Below are 18606 nucleotides of genomic sequence, written 5' to 3' on the forward strand. Positions count from 1 at the left end.
TCAAAGTGTGACGTTACAGGAAAGCAGGTATGTGATTAGTTAATAAGTATTCTCTTTTTCTCTCAAAACTAGGGAATTCATACAAAGTTTGAGCTGGGAAATTAAAAATTTCAGTCAGAGTAATTATCACAGTAAGTGAATTAATGAGTATTAGCACAAAGCAGGTTGAGAGGCATGAATTAAAATTAATAGTTTAAACAAAGTACCAACCAAACTGCAAAACAGGAAATAGGATTTTTTTGATTATGGAAGGGCAGCTGCGACCTGTTATTGGAAATTCCTGCGCCATGCGAGAACTCCAGGACACTTCATGTGTCTTGGGCGACCACGCATTGTAGGAAGTGTCTACAGCCGCTTCAGATCAAGCTCAGAATTTCCGAGCTAGAAAGGCAGCTGCAGTCACTATGGAGCAGGGGCGTTTCCTGGAGGTGATCATCTCACAGGCAGCAAGAGTTCAGGAGACTAGGTGGGTGGCCATCTAGAAGACGAAGAAGAGGCAGGAGTCTTCAGGGTGTGTGCCACTTTCAAACAGGTACTCAGCACTGGAGACTGCTGCGAGTCACGACATCTTGAAGCTGTGCAGTCCAGAGCTTGGCACCAATGATGGGCAAGGGACAGTACAGGAGGGAGCAGAAAAGTGTAGAAATGTAGTTGTTATAAGAGGTTCCACACTCAGGAAGATAGATAGGCATTTCTGTAACCATCATTGCGAGTCCCACATGCTGTGTTGCATCCCTGGTGCCAGGACATCACCGAGAGGGTGCACATTATTCTGCAGGAGGAAAGGAGCGAGCCAGAAGTTGAGATACACATTGGTACTAATGACATAGCAAGGGCAGATATGAGGTCCTACGATCAGATTTTCTGGAGCTAGGGAGGAAGTTAAATAGTAGGACCTCGAAGGTAGTAATCTCTGGATTTCTCCCAGTGCCACATGATAGCGAAAGTAAAAATAGGAAGATAGGGAGGATCAATGTGTTGCTTGAAGCATGGTGCAGGAGTGAGGGCTTCAGATTCTTGGGGTTTTGGGACCAGTTCTGAGGCAGAAGGCACCTTTTCAAAAGAGATGGGTTGCACCGCAACAGTACTGGGACCAATGTCCTCTTGGGGAGGTTCACTAGTGTGGTTGGGGAGGGTTTAAACTAACTTGGCAAGGGGATGGGCACCAGCATATAGAAGTAGAAAAGAGGAATAAGGTGAATAATGTGTGTTGGACAATACTAGAGAAGGGAGTAGTTCCATATTAGATAGCAGACTGCAAAGACAGGATTACATTGCATGTATGTAAATGCACAAAGGTGAGATGAATAAGGTTGTTGAGCTACAAGCACAAAATAGTAGTATGAGAATAGAATGTAGTGGCAATGTTGGAAATGTGGCTAAAAACCTGCGAGGACTGGGCACTTAATATACAAGGATATAAAGTGTTCAGAAAAGAGAGAAGGAAAAAGGGAGGTTGGGTAGCAGTACTGATTAGGGAAGACATTGTAGTATTGGAAAGAAGGGGATGTCCCTGAGAGGGCAAGGACAAAATCTATTTGGTTAGAGTTGAGAAAGAAAGGGGATGATTACACTACTAGGGGTATTCTATAGGCCTCCAAATTATGAGTATTAGAGGAGCAAATCTGCAGGGAAATCACAGATGTGCAAGAATTTGGGCGGCACAGTGGCTAGCACCGCAGCCTCACAGCTCCAGCGACCCGGGTTCAATTCTGGGTACTGCCTGTGTGGAGTTTGCAAGTTCTCCCCGTGTCTGCGTGGGTTTTTGCTGGGTACTCCGGTTTCCTCCCACCAAAGACTTGCAGGTTGATGGGTAAATTGGCCATTATAAATTGCCCCTAGTATAGGTAGGTGGTAGGGGAATATAGGGACAGGTGGGGATGTGGTAGGAATATGGAATTAGTGTAGGATTAGTATAAATGGGTGGTTGATGGTCGGCACAGATTCGGTGGGCCGAAGGGCCTGTTTCAGTGCTGTATCTCTAAATAAAAAATAAATAAAAAAAATTATAGAGTGGTGATAGTGGGGGACTTTAATTACCCAAATATCAATTGGGATAATGTTAGAGTAAAAGGGTAAGAATAGAAATATTCCAACGAGAAAGAAAAATTCCAAGGAAAGGACCTGCCATCCATAGTCAATTTAAAAAGTTAACGATAGTATCAAACTTAAAGAAAAAGCATATAATTGCACCAAAATGGGTGGCAGGTCAGAAGATCGGACAGAATACAAAAAGTAAAGAACGACTAAAAGATTAATAAGGAAGAAAAAGTTTAAAGTACGAAAGAAGCTGGCGAGAAATATAAAGTCAGATAGTAAAAGTTCCTATAAATATTTTTTAAAAAAAGAGTTAAAGTGAGCGTTGGTCCAATAGAAAGTGAGTCTGGGGAATTAATAAGGGAAAATAAGGAGATGGCAGATGAATTGAACAGGTATTTTGCATCTGTCTTCACCATTGAGGATACAAGTAACCTCCCAGAAATAGCTGTAAATCAGGAAATGGAAGGGAGGGAAGAACTCAAATCACCAGGGAAGTAGTACTGAGCAAATTGTTGGAGCTGCGGGCTGACAAGTTCCCGGGTCCGAATGGACTTCATCCTAGGGCGTTAAAAGAAGTGGCGAATGGGATAGTTGATGCGTTGGTTTTAATTTTCCAAAATTCCCCAGATTCGGGGAAGGTTCCGTTAGACTGGAAAATAGTCAATGTAACTCCTTTATTCAAAAAGGAAGGGAGACAGAAAGCAGGAAACTACAGGCCAGTTAGCTTAACATGTCAGAGGAAAAATGTTAGAAGCTATTATTAAAGACATTGTAGCAGGGCACTTAGAAAAATTCAAGGTAATCAGGCAGGGTCAACATGGTTTTGTGAAAGGGAAATCATGTTTAACCAATTTATTGGAGTTCTCTGAAGTAACATACTTTGGATAAAGGGGAACCGGTGGATGTACTGTACTTAGATTTCCAGAATGCGCTCAATAAGATGCCATATCGAAGGTTATTGCCGAAAATAAAAGCTCATTGTGTAAGGGGTAACATACTGGCATGGATAGAAGATTGGCTAGCTAACAGGAAACAGCAGGCATAAATGGGTAATTTTCTGGTTGGCAAGATGTAACAAGTGGTGTGCCACAACTTTTTACAATTTATATAAATGACTTGTATGAAGAAACCAAAGGTATGGTTGCTAAATTTGCTGATGACACAAAGATAGATAGGAATGTAAGTTGTGAAGAGGACATAAGGAGGCTACAAAGGGATATAAATAGGTTAAGTGATTGGGTAAAGATCTGGCAAATGGAACATAATGTTGGGAAATGTGAAATTGTCCATTTTGGCAGCAAGAATAATAAAAATTATCTAAATGGTGAGAGATTGCAGAGCTTGGATGTCCTAGTTCATGAATTGCAAAAGGTTAGTATGCAGGTACAGCAAGTAATTAGGAAAGCTAATAGAATGTTATCATTTATTGCGAGGGGAATTGAATGTAAAAGTAGGAAGGATATGCTTCAGCTATACAGGGCATTGGCGAGACCACATCTGGAGTAGTGTACGGTATTGGTTTCCTTATTTAAGGAAGGATGTAAATGCGTTGGAAGCAGTTCAGAGGAGGTTTACTAGATTAATACCTGGAATGGGCGGGTTGTCTTATGAGGAAAGGTTGGACAGGTTAGGCTTGTATCCGCTGGAGTTTCAAAGGCGACTTGATTGAAACATACAAGATTCTGAAGGGTGTTGACAGGGTGGATGTGGAAAGGATGTTTCCTCTTGTGGCAGGATCTAGAACTAGGGGTCATTGTTTAAAAATAAGGGGTCGCCCATTTAAGCCAGATGAGATGAGGAGAGATTTATTTCTGAGGGTCGTGAGTCTTTGGAACACTCTTCCTCAAAAGGCGGTGGAAGCAGAGTCTTTGAATATTTTTTAAGGCAGAGGTAAATAGATTCTTGATAAGCAAGGGGGTCAGCGGGAATGTGGAGTTGAGGTTACAATCAGATCAGTCATGATCTTATTGAATGGCGGAGCAGGTTTGAGCAGCCGAGTGGTCTACTCCTGCTCCTAACTCATATGTTCATATGTTCTTAAGGAGTGCAATGAATTTCTCAGCCTAACCAGAAAGGAGGTATTGCTGGATCTGATGCTGGAAAATGAGGTGGGCCAAGTGGCTGTGGGGGCGCACTTGGGCAAGAGTGATCATATCGTAAGGTTTTGACTTGTAATGCAGAAAAACAAGGAACAATATCGGTAGAATGGCTAGATTAAAAGAGGACTAATTTCAATATGTTGAGAAGGGATCTAGCCAAGATAATATGGCACCAAAGACTGAGGAATAACTGTAACAGAACAATGGGTTATCTTTAAAGAAGAAATGCTTCCGGTACAGTCTGGGTACATTCCAACAAGGGCAAAAGGTAGGGGAACCAAAAACAGGGCTCCTTGGATGATAGGGAGATAAGAGATTATGATGAAACAAAAAAAGATGAGGATGTATGATGCATGTCAGGTGAATTCTTCAAGTGAGAACCAGGCCAAATACATCAAGTTGCGAGGGGAGGTGAAGAGGAAAATAAAACTGACAGAGAGAAAGTGAGAATAGAATAGCAGTCAACATAAAAGAGAACCCAAAAATCTTCTACCAGCATATAAATAATAAGCAGATATTAAGAGGTGGAGTAGGACCTATTAGGGACAAAGAGGGTGATATATACTTAGAGGCACAGGGCAAGGCTAGAATACATAATGAGTATTTTGTATCACCGTTTTCTAAAGAAAAGTAATTTGGCAATATATCAGTAGAAGCGGAAATGGTAGAGATAATGGATAGGGTACAAATTGAGTGGGAGGAGGTACTAATCTAAAATAGGCCATTCCTTAGTTGGTTCCTCAACATACTGCTCTAGAAAATGATCTTGCATACATTCCAAGAATTCGTCCTCCACAACATTAATACGAATGTATTATCCTTGTTACATGCACCTCTAATTTCCCGAGTTATGCTGGAGTGAGAGATGACCTTGTTTAGTTTAGAGATACAGCACTGAAACAGGCCCTTCGGCCCACCGAGTCTGTGCTGACCATCAACCACCCATTTATACTAATCCCATATTCCTACCACATCCCCACCTGTCCCTATATTTCCCTACCACCTACCTATACTAGGGACAATTTATAATGGCCAATTTACCTACCAACCTGCAAGTCTTTTGGCTGGAGGAGGAAACCGGAGCACCCGGAGAAAACCCACACAGACACAGGGAGAACTTGCAAACTCCACACAGGCAATACCCAGAATTGAACCCGGGTCCCTGGAGCTGTGAGGCTGCGGTGCTAACCACTGCGCCACTATGCGACTTTAGTTCTAAAGTCAAGACATAGAATCATTTTGGGTGGAACAAAGAAACAGCAAGGGGCAGGAAACATTGGTGAGAGTTGTTTATCAGCCACCAAACAGCAGTGGTAATGTAAATCACAGTATAAAATCAGGAAATTAGAGGTGCATGTAACAAGGGTAATACAGTAATGATGGGGAATTTAAAACCACTAATGTTGTGCAGAATGAATTTTTGGAATGCAAGACGACAGCTTGCTAGAGCAGTGCGTTGAGGAACCAACTAGGGAATGGGTTATGTTGGATTTAGTATTGTGCAATGAAAAAAGGCCAATTAATAATCTTGTTGTAAAGGAACCTTTTTCGGAAAGAGTGACTATAATATGATAGAATTTTACATCAAGTTTGAAAGTGATGTAGTTCAATCAGAAACTAGGGTCTTCAATCTAAGCAAAGGAAACTATGAAGGTATGAGGGGCAAATTGGCTATGGTGGATTGCGAAACTACATTAAAAGGTATGATAGTAGACAGGCAACGGCTAACATTTAAAGAGCTAAGACATAGTTTAAAACAAAAATACATTCCTTTAATGCACAACAACCCAGCAAAGAAAGCGTTCCAACTGTGGCGAATGAAAGAAATCAAGGACTGTATTAGAATAAAAGAAAAAGGTGTATGAAGTTTAGTAAGCCTGAGGTTTGGGAGCATTTTAGAATTCTGCAAAGGAGGGCCAAGAAAATGATTAAGAAAGGGATATTAGTATATGAGAGTAAACTAGCAAGAAACATAAAAACGGACTGTAAAAGTTTCTATAGGTATGTAAAAAGAAAAGATTAGAAAAACAAATGTGGGCCCATTACAAGTGGAGTCAGGAGAATTTATAATGGGGAATATGGAAATGACAGAGAAACTAAAATACTTTGTGTCTGTCTTCATGGAAGAAAATACTAAAAGCCTCCAAGAAATAATGGAAAATCAAGGGACTAGTGGAAACAAGGAACTGCAAGATATTAGTAAAAAAAAAAAAAGAGTACTACAGAAATTAATGGGACTTTTAGTAGATAAATCCCCTGGACCTGATTGATCTACATCCCAGAGTGTTGAAAGAGACTCTGGAATGGTTCCCACAGATTGGAAGGTGGCAATTGTAACCTCACTATTGAAGAAAGGAGGGAGAGAGAAAATGGGGAACTACAGATCTGTTAGTCTATCAGTCATAGGGAAAATGCTAGAATCTATAATAAAGGATGTGATAATAGGACACAAAGAACGGTAGGGATTGGGCAGAGTCAACATGGATTTATGAAAGGGAAATTATTAACAAACCAGTTGGAATTTTTTTTTGTTGAGGATGTAACGAGCAGAATAGATCGGGGGAGCTGGTGGATGTGGTATATTTAGATTTTCAGAAAGCTTTTGATAAGGTCCCACACAAGAGTTTAGTAACCAAAACTAGAGCACATGGGAATGGGGCGGTGGGGGGGGGAAAAGAGATATACTGGCAGGGGTTGAGAACTGGTTAACGGACAGAAAACAGTAGGAATGAATGGGTCAGTTTCAGGTTGGCAGGCTGTGACTAGTGGGGTACTGCAAGGATCAGTGCTTGGGCCCCAGCTATTCACAATCTATATCAATGATTTGGATGTGGGGATTAAATGTAATATTTCCAAGTTTGCAGATGACAAAACTAGGTGGAAGTGTGAGTTGCGAGGAGGATGCAAGAGGCTTCAAGGGGATTTGGAGAGGCTAAGTGAGTGGGCAAAAATTTGGCAGATGGAATAAAATGTGGAGAAATGTGAGGTTATCCACTTTGGTAGGAAAAACAGAAATCATGTAGTTCTTAAATGGCAAGAGGCTGGGAAGTGTTGAACTTCAAAGGGACTTAGAGTCAGAGTCAGAGAGATATAGCACTGAAACAGGCCCTTCGGCCTACCAAGTCTGTGCCTACCATCAACCACCCATTTATACTAATCCTACATTAATCCCATATTCTCTACCACATCCCCACCTCCCCTCAATTCTCCTACCACCTACCTACGCTAGGGGCAATTTACAATGACCAATTTACTTATCAACCTGCAAGTCTTTGGCTGTGGGAGGAAACCGGGAGAACTTACAAACTCCACACAGGCAGTACCCAGATCCGAACCCGGGTCGCTGGAGCTGGGTTTCCTTGTTCATGAGTCACTGAAAGCTAACATACAGGTACAGCAAGCAATTAAGGCGGCAAATGGTACATTGGCCTTTATTACAAGAGAATGTGAGTATAGGAGCAAAGATGTCTTACTGCAATTATATATAGTGCCTTGGTGAGACCGCACCTGGAGTAGTGTGTACGGTTTTGGTCTCCTTACTCAAGGGAAGATTGTTTTTTTTTTCTTTCATGGGATGTGGGCATCACTGGCAAGGCCAGCATTTGTTGCCTATCCCTAATTGCCCTTGACAATTGAGTGGCTTGCTAGGTCATTTCAGAGGGCAGTTAAGAATCAACCACATTGTTGTGGGTCTGGAGTCACATGTAGGCCAGACCAGGTAAGGACAGCTGATTTCCTTCCCTAAAACGACATTAGCGAACCAGGTGGGTTTTTAACAACAAATCGATGATAGTAATGGTGGTATGAGACTGAGACTAGCTTTCAATTCCAGTTTTAGTTAATTAATTAAACTTATTAATTGAATTTAAATCCCATGAGCTGCCATGGTGGGATTTGAACCGTGCCCAGGAAATTAGCCTGGGAATCTAGAGTACTAATGCAGAGATATGCCACTATGCCACAGTCTCTTGCCATAGAGGGAGTGCAAAGAAGGTTCACCAAACTAATTCCTGGGATGGAGGGAGTGTCCGATGAGAAAAGATTAAATAGACTGAGACTTTATTCTTTGGAGTTCAGAAGAATGAGAGGCGATCTCATTCATACATATAAAATTCTTACAGGGCTCGAAAGGTTAGATGCAGAAAGGAAGTTTCCCCTGGCTGGGGAGTCTAGAACCAGGGAACAGCCTCAGAATGAGGGGCAGGCCATATAGGACTGAGCTGAGGAGGAATTTCTTCACTTAGAGGGTGGTGAATCTTTGGAATTCTCTGCCTCGGAGGGCTGTGGAGGCTCAGTCGTTGAGTATGTTCAAGACGGAGATCGATAGATTTCTACATATTAAAAACATCAAGGTATACGGGGAATAGTGCAGGAAAATGGTGTTGAGGTAGATCAGCCATGATCTCATTGAATAGCAGAGCAGGCTCCAAGGACTGAATGGCCGACTCCTGCTCCTATTTCTTGTGTTCTAACTTCAGGTTTGTGTAACTCCAATAAGATAATCAACAACTATCAAGTTATAAATATAGAACCATCAACAGGCCAGTACAGGCTCAGGTCAGTCAGTTCTGATTAAAGGTCATTGATCTGAAACGTAAACACACTTCACAGATGCTGCCAGACCAGAGTACTTCCAGCATTTTCGGTTTCTATTTCAGAATTCCAGCATCTGCAGGATTTTGCTTTTGTTCAAAATGGATGTTGTGCAAGTTGGTTCTTTTTAAAAAAGAAAATTTCAGCCTCAGTTTCAATGAGCATATTGCTAAACTCTCAACACAATCTGCACTAGTAAGATATACTGGAGGCCACAAAAGGCAACTTACCAATGATGTTTCCGCATAGTGACTCCAAACTTGGAAATGCACTCAAAGCAGTTAGAGCCCTCGCACCACGGAGGTTCCTTGGACAGCATGTCTGAAACAACATTAAAATCAGAAACACAGCAGGGACTAGGTGGCATCCCAGGTTACCTTTTACAGGATTTTGGAAGTTATTAGACAATCAGACATTTTGCAAATCGAAGACAGCAGTTACATAGGTCTAGGTTTCTTCCCAAAAATATAAAACAATTAATCTCAGCACCCTTTGTAAGTCGATATGAGAATCTCAGAATGCAATGATGCATTGAAGAGTGAAGCCCGCAGCCTCCTTCCATAGGATGATAGGGAAAGAAAAGAAAGTGTTGGGGAAGTCATTACAGACTGCCGTTACACACTTACTGCTGACAGATGCAAGAGCAGCATCGACACAGGACTAGCAGGAAGTCATTTAAATGTAACGTGGAGCCTCCAGGCCCAAAGACAGAAAGAAAATGGTGGATTGAAAGAGCTCAGGGTACAATTTGCAAGGATGGGACACAGTCCGAGTAGTCAACCAATTTCCAGTATTGGATAGTGCAGGCAACGGAGATTGACAGCATCTTGCTTAAGAGCACAGTGAACCCAAATTGGAGAATGCACCCATTTTACCTATTGGTAAAACTTTAAAACAAGGTCCCACATGCAACATACGCGCCATATAGTAGCACAACTGACTTCCTTCCCAGTCAGTGGTGTGGGAATGGGTACAATCATCAATGCCATTTTGGGGCAGAATTCTACACTAAACAGATTTACTGCACGCGTGACTAAGTTAGGAGCAGAGCACAGAACAGGACTGAAGAGACCACTGCCCAACCTCTGACTGGAGGCAGATATACTTCAGTAGCTTTTTTTTTTTTGCAATGTAGAGTTAATTATTGCCGATACCTCTGGAGAACCCTCTCAGTCCCAATAAGTCTATTATTTATGTTGAAAGTGAAACCAGAGTGATCTGGTATTGAACCAGAGTGTTTTAGGTGATTGCAGATTTGATCCTGGTTTGTGCAGAATTAGCTAATTTCAGCCAGGGAAGCATTCGGGTTACTTTTACTGCCATCTTGGATTGAAGATTGGGAGGGTGGGAGTGAAGAGGAGGGGGGAATAATCATGCAGGGATTTCACTATCACCCTGACTAGAAGGGTGCAAGGACAGTGGTGAGCAGAGGATCAAATTTAACTATGATGCCCCCAGTGGTCAAACAGCTGAATATTAGTTATTCAGGTTCAGAGAAAGTATCAATAAGTCACCTAATCTGCAGACCAATGCCCTGTCACCCCAAAAAAGAAATATATTTGGAATAATGCAGCTGTAAAAACCAAAATTAAGTCTAATCACTAAAATGCTATATTTTACTTTAGGATGTAAAAAAAATGGTCAGATGAGGTCACTGCTCTTACTTTGGAGCAGAAATAAGATTTCAGCTGGTGCAGGTGTTACACTGACTTACGGGACACACAGAGGTGGGCTGGAAAAAGAATCAGATGACTGAAATCAGGCATGTAGTTGCATTGATTTAAGACATTACCTAGAAGCCGGAAGAGCAGCTGCTTCGTGGCCACTTGATAATTAAATATATTGGTCCCCTGGTTGTTGTTGACTCCCAGACGGGCCCCAGATCGTACAATGGCTCGACACAGGTTGGCATTTCCCTTCATGTAAGCCAACAGCAGGACTGCCAGGAAAAACAGGCCACAGGTTAAACCAGAAATACTGAAAACATCTACACGAACTGAGAGGTGCAATTTCTATTTCCAATTCAAACATCTGGTTTTATCTCAAGTTTTAAAGCAGGAGGGGGACAAGCACATTTTCCCAAAGAATGGAAATGCCAAAGGTTCGATTCAGCCTCTCAAGCCTGGTCCACCATTCAGGGTTGATCTGTACCTCAACTCCATTAAACAACTTCAATTTATATGGTGTAATCAGACAAAAATGGACCTGGAGCCATTAGGAGAGGTGACTCACTATTTTGCAGGCAGCAGTCAATGTGGAGCATCAGGTATCAGGGAAACAGGGCATCAACCAGTAAAGATGGCAGTCAGTTCTTCAAATGTTGATCAACAAACAGCAATAAGGGGTCATTAAAAATAAATTCAAAAATAAGATACATTTCAAAAGTCTAACTCTACCCAGCAATTTTGTATGTCTATCTAGCTGCTGTCAAAGAAAAGAAACTGCATAGCGGCACAGTGGCGCAGTGGTTAGCACTGCAGCCTCACAGCTCCAGGGACCCGGGTTCGATTCTGGGTACTGCCTGTGCGGAGTTTGCAAGTTCTCCCTGTGTCTGCGTGGGTTTCCTCCGGGTGCTCCGGTTTCCTCCCACATGCCAAAGACTTGCAGGTTGGTAGGTTAATTGGCCATTATAAATTGCCCCTAGTACAGGTAGGTGGTAGGGAAATATATAGGGACCGGTGGGGATGTTATTGGAATATGGGATTCGTGTAGGATTAGTATAAATTGGTGGTTGATGGTCGGCACAGACTCGGTGGGCCGAAGGGCCTGTTTCAGTGCTGTATCTCTAAACTAAACTAAACTAAAAACAAACATGCAGCACAACCACAATAACTAACCATAAATGAATAAAGTGCAGAGGATGCTGGACATGGGGTGGGAGAGATGAACCTGTCATTGAGACATGCACAGGCTATTTATATAACAAGGAATGGAGATATTCTCTCTGAAATCGGGCACCTGAGGCACTGAAATCACTGGATGGGCCTCATTCACATTCTGGTTTTCCACAAATATTGAATTCATCAAACTCCCAGTATGTTCTGTCATTAAATGCTCTATATAAAAGCAATTTGCTACTGTGGTTAAGTGATTTTTCCAAACTCTATCCTTTTTCTCCATTGATCTCCCGGTGCTGTTTGTTTTAACAGCTGATCTGTACACATTATAAGACAACTCATCTAGCTGCTGGGTCATTGAACAGGCATGCAGTGTGCATATGCTGCCACTGACTGCAATAAAAGAACTGAGCAGTGATTTCCACCTCACCAATGGCTTCCCACCAGAAGTCCAGTGTGAACTTGTTCCAGGTCCATGAATTGGCTTAAAATTTTAAATGAGTGAGACCAGCCAGCATAACTCATTAATCAGCAATTTAAGAAAATTTAAAAATAAAATCAGAGATGCCTTCAATTGACTATGTATTTCAGGTAGCAATTACTATAGACTCAGAATGGAATACAGGAACCACTAATTACATAAAATAGTTCGACTCATCAGTTACTTTTCCAAGGAGCTGAACATCTACCTGTGTTCCCTTCAGAATCTGGCTTATCTAACGGGTAGTCAGACATACATTCCAAGAACAGCTCAAAGATGGTTGCTGCATTTTCCTTCCCATAATGTCCCAAGACATGCATAGGTGATTGCCCCCTGTGAACAGTAAAAACAATAATATAAATAGTGATCAGCATAATTCAGTGTAGGTATAGAAGCAAAGAGCTTTTAGGTTAGAATTTATTGCTGGCAATACGATTAAGCTAATGATTTTCCATACCATTCCTCTGTCTGCTATGTAAGTGGATTAACTTCTTGGTTAAAATGGAAACATGTTCACTATTAATGCTTACAGTAATTTCAAAGTTCTTGTCTTCATTTCAATCCCTGGTCATATTTCAGGCCCCATAGTCATGGTCCAATGAGAATACAGGTATTTTATACACCTAGACACTGAACAAGTTATTTTCAGACCAATCTACTCTTACCATGAAATGCTCTAGTGCAATTATTTACAGCAAGGCTTCCGCAAGTTCCTAATCCAGTCCATTAACAAAATATTCATCACTGCCAGATGACTTTTAAAAGGTTCTAAAAATGATATGCACATGAGGTAAACAAAATGACAAAAGTCAAATCTGATTTATAGCCTTGCTGGAATTAGTGGTCAATTAAATGGGCAGAGACCAGAGTGTTAATTCTTCCCTCCCCATTAACTGATCATACCTCAGATTGAAGACTTCAGCATCAACACTACATTCGGTTAAGAGGACACGCACTACATTGAGGCGTCCGTGCATGACTGCCAGGTGAAGGGCTGAAAAACAACAGTAAAAGATTAATGGAACAATTCAGATGGCAGAAAGGACAGACGCATCAAAACTAAAAAGCAACTCAGCTTATGTGATAGCTTATTTGTGAAACTCGCCCTGTACTCGGAACCTCAGTTTGGTCTTTTTCCTTTGAGTGCATCGTCATGACTGTTTTCATAAAGCAACTGCTTATCCAATCTGACTGGCTTTAAAGCACATCCAACAGCTGAAAGACAAATGGAATACCGAGCCTGACCTGACAGCATCACAAAGTTGGACAGCAGCAGATCCACACAAATTATCCAAAGTGCTCTAGCTTCCCTATACCAAGTTCAGTAACTTCAAATCAGCTTCCTTCAAGTTACCAGCAATCATTTTTTGAAAAAATAAACTGGAAGGGGAGGACAAAAATAAAATAGAATCCTGGGACTAAGTTAAACTACCGTATTGGTCTACAGTGAAGGGAGCTTTCCTCGGCACTTTGACACTCGGTCTTTGAGAAAGTATTCCATTCCCCACACTGATGCTCATTCTGACAAGAACATTGGCCCCTCCTCAGCGCTCCACCAACCCCAAAAATGTGATTACGTTTAAAGTTTGTTCACCTTGAATCAAAAGGTCACTGTGCAGTGAACCTGGTTGAATATTAAATTAAGGATGATAATATACAAAGTGTTACAAACCTTTGGTTCAGACTCTGTATATACTCCTAATTCAGGTCAGCTGTTGCCAGGAAACATTGTGGTTTGGGTCCACTGATACTCAACCTTGGGAGACAGGGGTATGAACTATCAGTGAGCAATGAGCCAGGAGTTCCAGTTCTGACCCTTTCAGGTGATGGCCAGCAATCCACCCAACACTCTTGCTGCTACATTCAATCCTGCATGTTACCAACCTCAATCGTCCCATCAACATCCCCACTAATCTGACACCAACCTCAGACTCAACATACAGCTCTTCATTAATTGCACACCTCTGCAGTTCTCCACCAATACTACCACCATCTCTAATCTTTTCTCCTACAGATCTAGTAGCTCAATACTTGAATGCTCTTTATCCACTCTGTACACAGCACCAGATCTGACCTCTGACTGAGGCCAATTATTTACGCAATCACAATCTAGTTCAAGACCTGCTGTCTCTCGAGATAAGGAGGCCCAAAAGAAAGAAACACAGCACCAGATCTGACCTCTGACTGAGGCCAATTATTTACGCAATCACAATCTAGTTCAAGACCTGCTGTCAACTTTCCAGGTTACGCAAATCAACAATTTACATGCCCCTGCTGCTCCTATCATTTACCTGCGCCATTCGTTGCAATACAGATCCTTCACCACTTCCAATAACCAATTATGACACCTTACTTAACGCCTACAGTAAAGCAATGCAGGTCCACAGGAAGTGCTTCCAATTGGCCACCTCCTGAGAATCACACATGTAACATTCTATCAGGATCTCACAAGTTAAATGCATATCCCACCCCCCCCCACCCCACCACACCAGCAAGACCGAATGATGTCCAATTTCCCACCGTCTCAACCCATCCTGTTTCTCCTGTGTGGCTATTGCCACACTCCATTCTTTTCACTATTTATTTGCTGCATCATCTTGAGTCGATAGCCAAATTTCTGCTCTTCCCATTGCAACTGTTCCCAATAGTCATTTGAATTTTACTCAAACGTTAACATTGCTTGCTTCTTGCGATCTCAGTATTTTTAGCAAAAACTGAACCAACATTTAGTTGCAAGTACACTTTAAAACATATCTAAGAGAGGTAGGGGGTTTAAATAGAAAAATAAAGCAATATTACCCAAAACAGAGAACCCGGAAGCGAGCCTGATTAATAAGATAATTGTACAAATATTTGTGTTAGCGTGACAGCCATAACACAAAACACATTCTTCCTTTGCCTTCAATTCTGCCCTCCTGTATCCCAGATTTCTTTTGCTCCATAATTTGCAGTTGTGCCTTCAGCTGTCTAGGTCCTAAGCTCTGGAATTCCGTACCTAAACTTCTCTTTCCTCCTTTAAGATGCTCCTTAAAACCTACCTCTTCAACCAAGCTTTGGCCAACTGTCCTAATATATGTCCTTTTCTGGTTTGGTGTCAAATTCAATTGATAACGCTCCCGTGAAGTGCCTTTGGACATTTCATTATATTAAAGGCATTATATAAATGCAAGTTGCTGTTTCTATAGTTAGAGTTGAGAAAGTAATTTAGAAAAGGTGCAAGAATGAGTTCACAACTGTGCCTGTTTAAAGTAATTTCTTGCAAAGTCTCCTACCATTGTTCCCATTCTCATCGACAGCAGCAAATTCCACACCGTTCTCCAGGAGCACAGAACAGATAGTTGGTAGGTCCTGCTGAGCTGCCAGATGGAGAGCAGTCTGACGGTGTTTCGTCAGCTCATTCACTTTGGCTCCTGCAAGTAGCTGGAACACAGGAAAAATTCACTGGAATAAGACAGACACAAGTGACTATCAAAATCTGACTCCACTTTAACTTAGCAACAGTAGGAAAAAGCAAAAAACAAAATCATATGCACAGACTACTCAGGTCCAACCGCAAAGACATTCAATTGAAGAATAAATGCTTTGCAGCGATTCCCAACATTGCCCACGACATTGGGGGACTGTTATTCAGGATCCGGTTCCACATAGCAGAAGTTGTTCAAGTGTTACACAAAGTCACCACTTTTCTCAGTAGTGCAATGTGTTAGAAAACACAAAGTTGAGTTGCAGCACAGTGAATGGCAGAATACAGGTTTATGCTTACAATTTGCAAATTACTGACAGGGATAGGAGAGGAAGGGGAGCGAGAAATGGGTTCATGGAGACTGGTTTTCCTGCCCGAGTGTTATGCAGAATGTTTGCAAACCATCACTAATAGGAATTTGAGAAAGCTCAATTATTTTCAGCTGCTAAACAAACACCACAGTGTTTATCAGGGTACAAGGGATACAAGGTCTTGAAGCTGGCAACAGATTTACAGTTTGAAATAATTTTTCAATCTACAGTTTGCATTCATATGCAATACCAAATCAAAAGGGCCATTTAAGTTTGTATTAGTGGGACTTAATACAAGAAATGTGTTAGAACTGTGCAGAGTCAAGCGTAGTCTAACCAAGGTTTATGAAAGTTTACTGTAACTTCCATTACTTTTCAACTCAATTCCTCTAGAAGTGAACCCCAGTGCTTCATTTGCACTTTTATGGTTTTGTTAACCTGCGATGCTTTCAATGATTTGAGTATCTGTACCCTTAGATCCTCTACCCCATTTGGACTGATTTTTTAAAAATATGTGGCTGCCTTATTCCTGCCAAAATGCACCATTTCACATTTATCTACTTTGAACCTCATTTACCATTTACATACCCATTGTGGAAGTTTAGTAACATCTTGTATTTTTTCTCAGTATTAACTAGGAACCTCCCCCTCCAACGCATATAATTGGTTCTCCTGATTGGGAGTTGAGTCAAGTCTGGTCAATGACCTCATCATGTAAACAAGGAATTCATTACTGAAACAGAGTATAATTGGCTGGATCTAAAGCATTGGAAGAATTGGGCTGCCTAGTGTGTTGCTGGGCACAGAAGGGAAAGATGAAGTGCAGAGTGGAAACCTCTCAAAGCTGATCGTCGGGAGGAATCTTACTTTTGGGATCATTGAATATTTACAATGATCAATGCCTTTATTAACATATACTCATGTAAAAGTCGATCCATGACTTTAGGTCAAAAAATCTTCAATTTTTCCTTTGTCTCGTGTAAACGTCAACCTTAACTTTCAGAGCGCAGACAGAACATTCTAATCACATACTAGTGTAAATACCCAAACATTCAGCTAGGACCCCCTGCATTTTTTCAATATGGCGCCAAGAAATAACAGCGCAGTTTAAACTAAAGGCCATTGCATGTGAGGAAGTGGTAAATAATTGTGCAGCAGCAAGAGAATGCAAAAGTGTCACAGATTGGAGAAAGCTTTCCACACAGCTCGTGAAGATGCCAAAGAATAAAAATGTCAAGAGGGGAAAGCCCAGCAAGTGGCCACAATTAGATGATAAAGTTGCAGAATCGGTCAGTGAACGTTGCCAGAATGAATACATAGTTTCCCGCGCATCCGTCAGACTCTACACCCTGAAAGAAGCAAAGAAAGGTGGCATAGCAGATTTCAAGGCCAGTGCTGGATGGTGTACCAGGTACATGCAGAGACACAATTTTGTACTTCGCCAAAAGACTAAGATTTCACAGCAGCTACCAGCTGAACTTGACAAGATCACGGAATTCCACCAATTTATACACAGAGAATAAGGTCTATAGTTTGACTTGCATTGGCAACATGGATGAAACTCTCATGAATTTTGATGTGCCAGAAAATCAAATGGTGAACAAAATTGGAGGAAAAAAAAAACAGTATTAATTAAGACAACCAGCCAAGAGAAGACTAGATTCACTGTTATACTTTCTTGAATGCCCAACAGGACAAAGCTAAAGCCAATGGTGATTTTAAAAAAGGAAAACCATCCCCCAAACAGAAATTTCCAAGAGGCAATATGTCTGTCTCCTAAATTTTAGCCTCAAAAATTAAACTTTTACACAAGCATATGCAGTATTCTCCCTCAACCCATTTCAGTCTCCACTTGTGGAATACTGCGTGAAGCAATATAGCAGAACTAAACAGCTGTAGGAAATCTTCAAACTAAAAAGGTGTTCCAGCACCAACTTTGCTCCTCAAATGGATGGGGTCAAGAATGTTCAAGCCCCATGGGTCAGTAACAAAGTCTCAAACTTCGCCAAGATGCTGCAAAGTTTATTCAAAACAATAATAAAACAAGATCGAGTTAGAATACTATAGGGACAGGTAATAGCAATTCAGTAAACCTCACTGAGCGCACAATCCCCTTGTCCTTACCAGATTCCGGACTATTATTTCAGAGCCTGCTTGCACAGCCAGGTGCAAAGGTGTAAGCTTTGATGCATCCTGCACTCGTGAGTTCACATTCGCCTGCACGCTAATCAGGAAAAGAACACTCTCGATATCAGAGTTCTGTACTGCAATATGAAGAAAGTTTCTCCCTTTGTTATCAACCTGAGGACAATGTATTTAAAAAAAAAGTGAGGAAGATTAACCATAAATAATTCACTGCACATCACACCTTCATGCTATCATTTTGTGTACTAGTTGTTTGACATCAGAAACAAGAGAGAGTTCATCTTTAATCAGAAGATGACACAGAATATACACCACAGAAATAGGCCATTTGGCCCAACCTCTCGAGCCTCCTCCCTTCCTTGCTCATCTATCAGCATAACCCTCTATTCCTTTCTCCCTCAAGTTTCCCCTTAAATGCATCTATACTATATGCTCAACCACTCCCAGTAGTAGCGAGTTCAACAATCTCAATGCCGAGTAAAGACGTTTCTTCTGAATTTCCTAGTTGATTTCTTGGTGACTATCTTCCACTGATGGCATCTAGCTTTGCTCTTCCCCACAAGTAGAATTACTCCATCAAAACCTTTCATTTTTAAAAGGCCTCTATTGTTACCTTCAGCCTTCACTTCAAGAGAAA

At 41.4% G+C, this 18606-nt stretch overlaps 1 protein-coding gene across 1 annotated transcript in view; it reads right to left on the bottom strand.

Annotated features, from left to right (window-relative positions):
• Positions 1–18606, bottom strand: part of ankfy1 (ankyrin repeat and FYVE domain containing 1) — a 110115-nt gene that overhangs the window by 5772 nt on the left and 85737 nt on the right. The window contains exons 19-24 of the mRNA XM_068010069.1: positions 17949–18125; positions 15323–15470; positions 12954–13044; positions 12259–12383; positions 10525–10671; positions 8963–9053 (exon numbers count right to left, since the gene is read on the bottom strand). Coding sequence (XP_067866170.1) covers positions 8963–9053; positions 10525–10671; positions 12259–12383; positions 12954–13044; positions 15323–15470; positions 17949–18125 — 779 coding nt within the window. The remainder of the gene's footprint in view (positions 1–8962; positions 9054–10524; positions 10672–12258; positions 12384–12953; positions 13045–15322; positions 15471–17948; positions 18126–18606) is intronic.

Source organism: Heterodontus francisci, chromosome 30 (assembly GCF_036365525.1).
Source record: "Heterodontus francisci isolate sHetFra1 chromosome 30, sHetFra1.hap1, whole genome shotgun sequence".
Lineage (NCBI taxonomy): Eukaryota > Metazoa > Chordata > Chondrichthyes > Heterodontiformes > Heterodontidae > Heterodontus > Heterodontus francisci.